At 44.5% G+C, this 10,734-nt stretch overlaps 1 protein-coding gene and 1 long non-coding RNA gene across 2 annotated transcripts; both read right to left on the bottom strand.

Moving 5' to 3' along the window:
- Nucleotides 1–2,827: 2,827 nt before the first annotated feature.
- On the bottom strand, nucleotides 2,828–5,880 carry LOC144388961 (uncharacterized). Its single transcript, XM_078092351.1, has one exon. The coding sequence runs from the start codon at nucleotides 5,730–5,732 to the stop codon at nucleotides 3,735–3,737; it is 1,998 nt and encodes a 665-aa protein (XP_077948477.1). The 5' UTR covers nucleotides 5,733–5,880; the 3' UTR covers nucleotides 2,828–3,734.
- Nucleotides 5,881–6,392: 512 nt separating this feature from the next.
- LOC144388960 (uncharacterized) lies at nucleotides 6,393–8,817 on the bottom strand. The gene is made up of 2 exons (XR_013453229.1): nucleotides 6,634–8,817; nucleotides 6,393–6,525 (listed from the first exon to the last, which is right to left on the bottom strand). It is a non-coding gene; the product is annotated as an uncharacterized LOC144388960 (long non-coding RNA).
- Between the last annotated feature and the right edge of the window lie 1,917 nt (nucleotides 8,818–10,734).

Below are 10,734 nucleotides of genomic sequence, written 5' to 3'. Positions count from 1 at the left end.
CCTCCACAGTGGAGAAAAAGGCTGTCAAGGTACAAACCATCCCTTCTATTGAATAAAACTGCAAAAGTGATCATAATCAGAAAATATCATCTTCTCTCAAGGTGTCAACATGTGTCCTGATTTATTTTGTTAATTCCTTTCTGGCTGCACACAGCAGTAAAACCCCAAAACTTGTTCTTTCTAAAAGTTACAAGACAGGGCCCATCTGCGTCGTAATTGCTCAGGCTGCCGTGTCTGCTCACTTTGTAGCATTCAACGAGAATACAAATATATATTCTATATATATTATCTATATATATATTCTGTATTCGCGGAGACGGTTGGGATTAGTAGACAATTACAAAATGCACAATGCTTCTTTTATATTGCCACAAGAGAACAGATGGGATGAAGACATCTACTCTGAACAGAAGCTCTGACTCTGGGATCCCAAGGCGTGCCCAGGCCAGTGCAGAGAAATAATCTCCCCACCTAGTCCTGGGTCTTCCCCGGGGCCTCTTCCCAGCTGGCCGTGCCTGGAATACGTCCCTAGGCAACACGTAGACTGGATGAGCATACTGGATGAGCATACTCCCAAGCCCCCTCCATGATCCTGGAAACAGTAAAGAGCTGGTCCGTCGTTCCATGACCAGGACGAAAAACGCATTGTTCCTCTTCAATCCTTGGTTCGACTATCGGCCGAACCCTCCTTTTCAGTACCTTGGAGAAGACTTTACCCGGGAAGCTGAGTAGTGTGATACCCCTGTAATTGATACACACTCTCTGGTCCCCCTTTTTGAAGAAGGGTACCACCACCCCGGTCTGCCACTCTTTTGGCACTGTCCCAGACTTCCACGCAATGTTGAAGAGGTGTGTCATCCAAGACAGCCCCCGAAAACCCATTGCTTTTAGCATCTCTGCACGGATCTCATCAATCCCTGGGGCTTTGCCACTGTTTGACTACCTCAGTGACCTCCACCAGGCAAATTGACGATGATCCCTCCTCCGCCTCCAGCTCCGTCTCTACCAAAGAGGGCGTAGTAGTTGGATTCAGGAGTTCCTCAAAGTGTTCCTTCCACCGCCCGATGACCTCCTCAGTCGCGGTCAGCAGGGTCCCATCCTTACTGTACACAGCTTGGATGGTTCCCCGCTTCCCCCTCCTGAGGTGCCGGATGGTCTTCCAGAAGCACTTTGTTGCCGACCGAAAGTCCTTCTCCATAGTTACCCCGAACTCCTCCCATACTCGCTGCTTTGCCTCCATCACGACAGAGGCTGCTGCCCTTCGAGCCTGTCGGTACACTGCAACTGCCTCCGGAGTCCCACCGGATATCATAACCCGGAAGACCTCCTTCTTCAGTCGGACGGCTTCCCTGACCACCTGTGTCCACCACGGGGTTCGAGGGTTACCGCCCCATGATGCAGCTAAGACCTTGAGGCCACAACTCACTGCCGCGGCTTCAGCAATGGAGGTTTTGAGCATACACCACTCTGGTTCAATGTCCCCTACCTCCACAGGAATGTGAGAGAAGCTCCGTCGGAGGTGTGAGTTGAAAATCTTTTGGACCAGGGCCTCCTCCAGACATTCCCAGTTCACCCTCACTACACACTTTGGTTTACCGGGTCTGTCCCGAGTCTTCCCCCATCCTCTGACCCAGCTCACAACCAGATGGTGATCATCTTCATCATTGACAGCTCTGCCCCTCTCTTTACCCGAGTGTCCAGAACATGCGGCCTTAGATCAGACGATACGATTACAAAATAGGTCATTGATCTTTGGCCTAGGGTACACTGTACACTTATGAACATCCTTATGTCCAGAGGAGAATAGAGTCCATCCCCTATCCAGGAATGTGGTTCCAGACCCGAGGCTGTGCGTAGAGGTAAGCCCCACCAGATCCAACTGATAACGCTCCACCTGCCGCACAAGCTCAGGCTCCTTCGCCCCCAGAGAGGTTACGTTCCACGTCCCCAGAGACAGCATCTGCCGCCCACACTGTAAAATGTAATAAGTTGACTTTACTTGAAAAAAGTCAGGAAACCGATTGCCTCAACATTTCTAAGTAAAGTCGCTCATTAATTTTAAGTTGTTAATACTGAAAATAAGTGAGTTTAGGCAACTCATGTAACTGCAGTAAACATTAGTATAGTTAACTTAAAATGATTATGTTGACAATAAATAAGTCAATTCAGACAACTTAAAGATCTGAGTTATATTAAGTAAACAGTACTAATAAGAAAAAGTTAACTTTACTAATCCAACTATTCACTTTACTAAGAAATAATCAGGAAACCGATTGCCTTAAAACTTTCAAGTGAGCTGAACTAGAAACTGTAAGCTTCGAAAACAAAGACAGAACAGTTATAATGCAATGACAAAGTTTATTTTTAAGGAAGTTCCTCACACATTATCTTAAATGAAAATTGGGTTTATTTGAATCAAAGTGTTGTCTTGTGGATCTGGCCACAGTTTCTCATCTACATCACAATGGATGTTTTCATTAGCCAAACATCTTGTAAAAAATCTGACACCTGACACTGGCAATGGCATTGGCATTGGCATGAAGCCATGCTTGCACCATTTGAGCTTGGTGGAACCTAACATTGTCCCACACGATGACATCGGTCACACCATCAGCTCTACAGACCTGATCTAGCTCATCAAGGAAGGTTACAAGGAGAGCTGCATTATATGAACCAAAGGGAGCCCTGCGCCCTGCAACACCATCTTGGTGTTGGCGGAAATGGACAAGTAATTACAAGGCCTGCAGCATGGTCTGAAAAAGTGGTACATGGGACTGTAGAAACAGTGTGATAGAGAATAGAAATAGAGAGATAGAGAGAACAGATAATGTAGTCCAAAAGGTTTATTGTTGGACCATACGATCCACGACTTTATGGGCGGGCGGTGTATGTGTGTGTGTGTGTGTCTGTGTATGTATGTATGTATGTGTGTGTGTGTGTGTGTGTGTGTGTCTGTGTCGTTATGTATGTGTGTGTGTCTGTGTATGTATGTGTGTGTCTGTGTATGTATGTGTGTCTGTCTGTAGGTGTGTGTCTGTATGTATGTATGTGTGTGTCTGTGTCTGTATGTGTGTGTGTGTGTGTGTGTGTGTCTGTGTCTGTGTCTGTGTATGTATGTGTGTGTCTGTGTCTGTGTATGTCTGTCTGTCTGTATGTGTGTGTCTGTATGTATGAGTGTGTGTCTCTGTCTGTCTGTCTGTATGTGTGTGTGTGTGTGTGTCTGTATCTGTGTCTGTATGTATGTGTGTCTGTATGTATGTATGTATGTCTGTATGTATGTGTGTGTGTCTGTATGTATGTATGTCTGTCTGTCTGTATGTGTGTGTCTGTATGTATGTATGTGTGTGTGTGTGTGTGTGTGTCTGTGTCGGTATGCATGTGTGTGTGTGTCTGTGTATGTATGTGTGTCTGTCTGTCTGTAGGTGTGTGTCTGTATGTATGTATGTGTGTGTCTGTATGTGTGTGTGTGTGTGTGTCTGTATGTATGTATGTGTGTGTGTGTCTGTGTATGTATGTGTGTGTCTGTGTATGTCTGTCTGTCTGTCTGTATGTGTGTGTCTGTATGTATGTGTGTGTGTCTGTGTCTGTCTGTCTGTATGTGTGTGTGTGTGTGTCTGTGTCTGTATGTATGTGTGTGTGTCTGTATGTATGTATGTATGTATGTCTGTGTATGTATGTGTGAGTCTGTGTCTGTATGTGTGTGTGTGTGTGTGTGTGTGTCTGGTGTTAAAACATTAGACTGCAGGATTCCTGCCGAAACCAATGGAACGTTTGAATTTCTTCCAGTATGAGAGTTTCACTTTCTTCTTTCCCTCAGAGTCTTTCAGCACGTCCACGTTTGGTGAGTGGTGGAGGTTCTCCTCAGTCTGGCTGGTCTCGGCATTGGTCTCCTGCTCCTTGTTGGTTGAGGCCAGTGGTTCGTTCAGGCCTTCCAGGTGTTTAAAATATGTCTTCTTCTCAGAGGCGTCGTCCTCCAAGGTCTGGATCTGTTTCTTCATGTGGTGAACCAGAAGGTCCTTCTCTGCCATCAGCTGTTTTGTGGCTTCCAAGTCCTTCGACATACTTTTTACTTCAATCTTTAACTCCATTTCATGGCCCTGTTTGGTCTGAAGTTGTTCTTTCAGGTCCTCCAGGTCTTTGAAATGTGTCTTGTCATTCGCAGACAAGTTGTCTTTCAGGGTGTTGATGTCGAACTCCAGTGCCACCACCTTCTTTTGGAGAGCCTCCTTTTCGCTGATTTTGTCCGTGTTCTCTTCTTTGAGCTGGCTGAGTTGTGTTCTCAGGTTCTGACTGACCTCCTCCTCAGCGTGGAGCTTGGTGGTATGAGCCAGGATACTTGAGACGTGTTTATGTTTCAGGTCGTTCAAGAATTTTACACCATCCTTTTCTGTTTCAGAGGCGTTGTTTTTAAGGGTGATGATTTCAAACTCCAGTGCCACCACCTTCTTTTGGAGAGCCTCCTTCTCGCTGATTTTGTCCGCGTGCTCTTCTTCGTGGATCTGGTTGGACTTAAGCTGAAGCTTCAGCTGCTCAAGTTCGTCAAGGAGAGTTTGTTTTTCCTCCGACATACTTTTTACTTCAATCTTTAACTCCATTTCATGGCCCTGTTTGGTCTGAAGTTGTTCTTTCAGGTCCTCCAGGTCTTTGAAATGTGTCTTGTCATTCTCAGACAAGTTGTCTTTCAGGGTGTTGATGTCGAACTCCAGTGCCACCACCTTCTTTTGGAGAGCCTCCGTTTCGCTGATTTTGTCCGCGTTCTCTTCTTTGAGCTGACTGAGTTGTGTTCTCAGGGCCTGACTGACCTCCTCCTCAGCGTGGAGCTTGGTGGTATGAGCCAGGATACTTGAGACGTGTTTATGTTTCAGGTCGTTCAAGAATTTTACACCATTCTTTTCTGTTTTAGAGGCGTTGTTTTTAAGGGTGATGATTTCAAACTCCAGTGCCACCACCTTCTTTTCAAGAGCCTCCTTCTCGCTGATTTTGTCCGCGTGCTCTTCTTCGTGGATCTGGTTGGACTTAAGCTGAAGTTTCAGCTGCTCAAGTTCGTCAAGGAGAGTTTGTTTTTCCTCCGACATACTTTTTACTTCAATCTTTAACTCCATTTCATGGCCCTGTTTGGTCTGAAGTTGTTCTTTCAGGTCCTCCAGGTCTTTGAAATGTGTCTTGTCATTCTCAGACAAGTTGTCTTTCAGGGTGTTGATGTCGAACTCCAGTGCCACCACCTTCTTTTCAAGAGCCTCCTTCTCGCTGATTTTGTCCGCGTGCTCTTCTTCGTGGATCTGGTTGGACTTAAGCTGAAGTTTCAGCTGCTCAAGTTCGTCAAGGAGAGTTTGTTTTTCCTCCCTTTCGAGCTGAAGCTGTGATGAGAACTTATGCTCAAGGATTACATAAGATGTTTTCATGTTCTCATATTCCATTTGAAGGTCCTTCTTCTTTTTAGTCTTGATAGTGGTGCGAGCCTGGCTAGCAATCCCGAAGGTGATCATGGTCTCCGGGTTACTGGCCCTCTTGAGTCTCTCCATCTCGTCACGGGTGGCTTTCTCCCTGTTGATGAACATCTCTTTCAGGCCCTTTTGGCGGGCCAGCTCCTCTCTGCACTCCTGTAGTTGTTGGAACACAGAGCTGCTTGCGTTGGTGTCTGGGCCGGCTTGGACAGAGCAATTCTGCTGCCTTGCTTGGCCCTGGTTCCAACGGGGGCCAGGGCGCCTCATGTGGTCTCTACTGTACTGCATTTCTTAATTACTTAGACAAGTATAAAATGATCTTCTATAAATGCCGTTAGTAACTGATAATCAGTTGTGAAAAAGTCCTTTGAAATGGTTGGTTTCCGCAGAAGTTTACCTCTGTGAAAACTGTGCCTCTCAGTTGAACAGTCCGCTAAAAGTGATTTGGAATAAAGAGCTGGCCCTTATCTAAACTTTTGGTGATGTCATAACACCAAATTTGTCACATCTGCTTGGTGATTGGTTGTCAGGTAGCCATGGCAACCACTGTGTCATATCTGCTTTGATGTCCCTTGATCGTTGATTGGTTGTCAGGTAGCCATGGCAACCACTGTGTCATATCTGCTTTGATGTCCCTTGATCGTTGATTGGTTGTCAGGTAGCCATGGCAACCACTGTGTCATATCTGCTTTGATGTCCCTTGATCGGTTGTCAGATAGCCATGGCAACCACTATTTTTAAACGTGTCATTCATTTTTAGTCCTCAACTTTTCATTGGGGTTTTACTGAAATGTTTGTTTAAGGCAATCTGGATACTGTAATTCAACGTTGCAATTAGGATCAAATACGTGATGATTTCTCGAGTCAGTGTTCACACCAGGAATACACCAGTTTTATTTGTCACGAATCGTCCAGGACGGGAACCCAAAAGCAGACCACACGGAAGAATCAAAATAAAAGGTGGGTATTTATTATGCAAAAAAAAGGTGTGGGGAAGGTCTGGTCCGGTTGGGTGGTGATGAGTGGGGGCTGGAGTCGGGTCAACGGCTAGGCAGGGGAAAAGGGCGATCCAAGTGATGAGCTGTAGGCAGGGAAACAGGTTGCTGGTTAGTGATCCGGAAAAAAAACAGAAGCAAACAAACACTGAATCTTGACTAGACTAGACTCGAGTTTGGAGCAAAAACCGTACGTGGTACGCTAACAATCCGGCAGGGACTGGTTGTCTGGTCACGGCTTAAATGGTGAAGGGGATGGAAATCAGGACCGGGTGTGCAGGCAGCAGCAGGTGTCGATGGTTGAATAATTAGTCAGGATGTGTTTGGGGAAACTCAGAAAAAACAGGTTAGAGTGGCAATGTAACAAACCCGGTTCAGGAAGCTGAATTCCTGACATTATTTGTATATTCAGAAATTCAGATGTTTTAATCCAAGTTGCCTTGCTGCACATACCTACTGATAAAATTTTCTGCTAATCATTTTTATTCCATTGAATTACTTAACAAATCTAAGACAATCACGTTGCTGTTTATTATTTAAAAGCTTTTATTTGGGAAAGGTTTTGGTCCTTTACTATTCATTTGGGAATATTTGAATGTGAAGAACTGTAAAATATTCTTTACTATGTATATTAACTTTCAACATGTATAATGCACGATAAACACACCTATACAGTAATCCCTCGTTTATCGCGGGGGTTACGTTCCGAAAATGACCCGCGATAAGTGAAATCCGCGAAATAGAAAACTTTTTTTTTTTTTTACAATTAGCAACTATTACATGTATACAAATACAGTGACTCGCGTGTAGGCCGTTTCACTGCTCTTCAGACTGGGCCGCTGCATCCTGACTGCGCTCTGCAGTGTTCTCTTCTTCTGAAGCCCGCGGTGCAGGTGTGTTTGTTCGGGAGAAGAACATAGTGATAGGCAGCTGTTGTCGCTCTTTTTTCTTCTTTGCAAAAAGATCCTTGTACACCGACATGCCACCATCGATTACGTTGGAGAACTGTAATGAACGGCTCGGGAGTGAGTTTTTAGCGAATCAGAATGCAGAGCACAATGCACCAAAAAAAAAAAAATGCAATATGAAAATCCGCGAAATAGCGAATCCGCGATAAGTGAACCGCGAAGTGGCGAGGGATCACTGTACTTTACAATTGCCTCAGATAACTGTATAATAAGTTCTAAACACTGATTAGTATTCATAACGGCCTCCCACTTATTTATTTTTAGATTAGATTCAACTTTATTGTCATTGCACAGAGTACACTGAGACTACAAAATGCAGTTAAGCATCTAACCAGAAGTGCAAGAAAGCAGCTAAAGTGCAGACTATATATGTGGCATATATGAATAATAGGAATATGTAAAGTATGAAATATACATGGAGCAGTATATATAAATAAGATAACTGAAGAAATTAAATGATCTTTACAGAAGCATCCTCCTTGGTGCAATTTGTATTACTTTACTGTGATTTATTCACCGAGAAGGAGATTTCCACTGAAGCTGTTGGCAGTGTAGATCCTTACCATCTTCACAAATGTTGGAAAGATGAACTGGCCAGTGTTCTCCTCCACAATAATAATAACATACCACAATATACTGTTAGGGATTTAAGCAAGAAGTGCATCCCCAGTGGTGGAAATTATAATACATGTAGTAATGTTTAGTGTTAGAATTGTAGTTTGTTATTAGATATTAGTTATTACATTAGCATGTTAGATGAAGAGAGTGCACTATGAATCAAAACACAAAGTATAGTCATGTAAATCATATAAACACTGTACACAATAACATTCTTTCACAATGTAATGTTAAAACCTGGGGACGGATGCTAATAGCCGTCCTTTATGGATGTCTCCCAATTGTCTCCCGATTTTTCGAGGGCTTTTCCTTAACATTGGTCTTTTGTTCAAGTTGTGCTAGACAGCCATCTAACACAACTTAACCTTTCATTTCAATAACTGCAAATTAAACAAAAAAATAACCAGTGAACTTGTTTAATTTGTAGAACAATAAAACTGCTTCTTTCTCTGCTTGCCTGTATCTCTCCTCTCACCATTCATTAAACATGACAAGGCTTTGAAATCATGGATTTCGTAAGCCATCCTCCTGTCCAACCTCCCTGAAAACAGCCTTCTCATCCTCATGGGCCGCTTTAACGTCCAGACAGAAGTCATCCGACCTCTTACTCCTACTTTCTTCTTTTGCACTGTCACACAGTCCCTCTCCTCCAACTCACAAAGTCGGCAATCACCTTGAGTACATCTGCTTTACGTCTAACCTCACTGTAACTCCACTTCATGTCTCTGACCACTTCTTCATCTGCTACTCTCTCCCACTCTCTAACTAACGACCCCGCCCCATCGAACTGACTCTGTGATGGTTCGTCGCAACATCCGCTCCCTCTCTCCCTCCTCCGTTCTATCAGCTCTCCCCTCAACTGACTCCTTCTCACTCCTACCTCCGAACGCTGCCACAGAGACTCTCCCCTCAACTCTGTCCTCCTCTCTAGACTCTCGGTCCTCTTACGAACCGTTGCGTGCCGTGAGAGCCTGCCATGTGAGCATCGCAAAGGAAATGGCGTAAATATAAACAACCTGATGACCTGCTTGCGTTTCAATCTCTTCTCTCCTCTTTTTCTGCTTCTATCTCTGCTGCCAAAAGCTCTTTCTACCAATCTTGTCAGGAACAGTGTGTAGGCAGTGGCAGGACCTAAATGCAAACTTGACAACAAAAAGACTTTAATAGTCAAAATCAAAATGTGCCAAGGGGCAAACACGCAGACGGGGACTGGGGACTCATAAGACATTCAGGGCGTGCCATCCAGGCATAACATGTAATGACGCGACAAAGGACCCATGACACACAAGGCTTAAATACACTGGGAAGGTGCAGGTGATTGGACTCAGGTGGAAACAATCACACACAGCAGACAACCACAGGGGATGACAGGAGAAGGCAGGAAGTGAAGTAACCCGTGAGAAATCTAGAATTTTTTTGACCCCAAAAAGCTCTTTTCCATCTTCTCCAACCTCCTCGAACTCCACAGTCCTCCTCCCCGCTCCACCCTTCTTCCGTGAGACTTTGTCAACTAGCTTAGCTGACATACGCTCCCCTTTCTCAAACCCATCTCCTACTACTTGCAAAACAGTCCCACAGCATAAAACTACCACCACCGTGCTTGACGGTAGGCATGGTGTTCTTGGGGTTAAAGGCCTCACCTTTTGTCCTCCAAACATATTGCTGGGCATTGTGGCCAAACAGCTTGATTTTTGTTTCCTCTGACCACAGAACTTTCCTCCAGAAGGCCTTACCTTTGTCCATGTGATCAGCAGCAAACTTCAGTCGAGCCTTAAGGTGCCGCTTTTGGAGCAAGGGCTTCCTTCTTGCACGGCAGCCTCTCAGTCCATGGAGATGCAAAATACGCTTGACTGTGGACAGTGAGGTTCGTTGCTGGGGAGTCACTGACTCATATTCACAAATATATGAATTTAACAAAGTAGCATAAATTCACCATTCAACTGGCTGCTTACCCTTCGACTACTGCTTATGTTTCATATCCCATATCGTATATTCTTTTATAATACTGGGCAGATAAAATCAAGCGTTCTGATTGGTTGAGAGTGAGCCACGGCGTGTACTGAATTGAGCCATAATCTAATGGTACCTGTTTACATCAACCTGAGCGTTCATATCAGCGCGGTGAAATAACAGTTCGATTTTGCGCAATCGTTAGTTGTCATCAGTTTTTAGCTCGGTGGCGATCGACTACAAAAAGTCTGGAAACAGCGCAAATGAGCAGTTTTTGGAAACGCGAGCAACTGATTTAGGACAGCTTTTAGCCAAAGAGGATAATTCAGGTAGACGTCATGAGCCAAGTGAATGAATAAGACACACAAATTAATGTTGATCTCCTTGCTAATCATCAACCAACTTCTGGTGCTAGGCTAACAAACGTGAAGAAGAATTGGCCTAACCTTCTGGAAGAACATGTCTAAGACTTTGGTGTAAAAGTCCTCTTAAACTTCTTTTAGTTTCAAGAGTTTCTTTGTCTCAAAAGACATTATTGCTGTCGTCTTTGGTCGGTGCGATTATGCTTTTATCTAGCAGATGCGAACTATGCCACCAGTCTAATGCCTGAAGAAAAACAACAGCAGAACGAGCCCCCGTGCTCCCACACGCCCCCTTCAGGCAGGGAGAGGTACTGGCTCAAATCAGATTAGCGAGACTAACATACGTGAAATACGGGAGCCAGACTATGGGATGTGAGGACACGTGATAAAACCGTGT

Source organism: Gasterosteus aculeatus, chromosome 17, assembly GCF_964276395.1.
Source record: "Gasterosteus aculeatus chromosome 17, fGasAcu3.hap1.1, whole genome shotgun sequence".
Classification (NCBI taxonomy): Eukaryota; Metazoa; Chordata; class Actinopteri; order Perciformes; family Gasterosteidae; genus Gasterosteus; species Gasterosteus aculeatus.
Note: the sequence above shows the minus strand (reverse complement) of the source record. Positions and strands in the feature narration are given on the sequence as shown.

Coding starts and splice junctions, on each gene's coding strand:
- LOC144388961 (XM_078092351.1), bottom strand. CDS start 5,732: ATGCAGTACAGTAGAGACCACATGAGGCGCCCTGGCCCCCGTTGGAAC.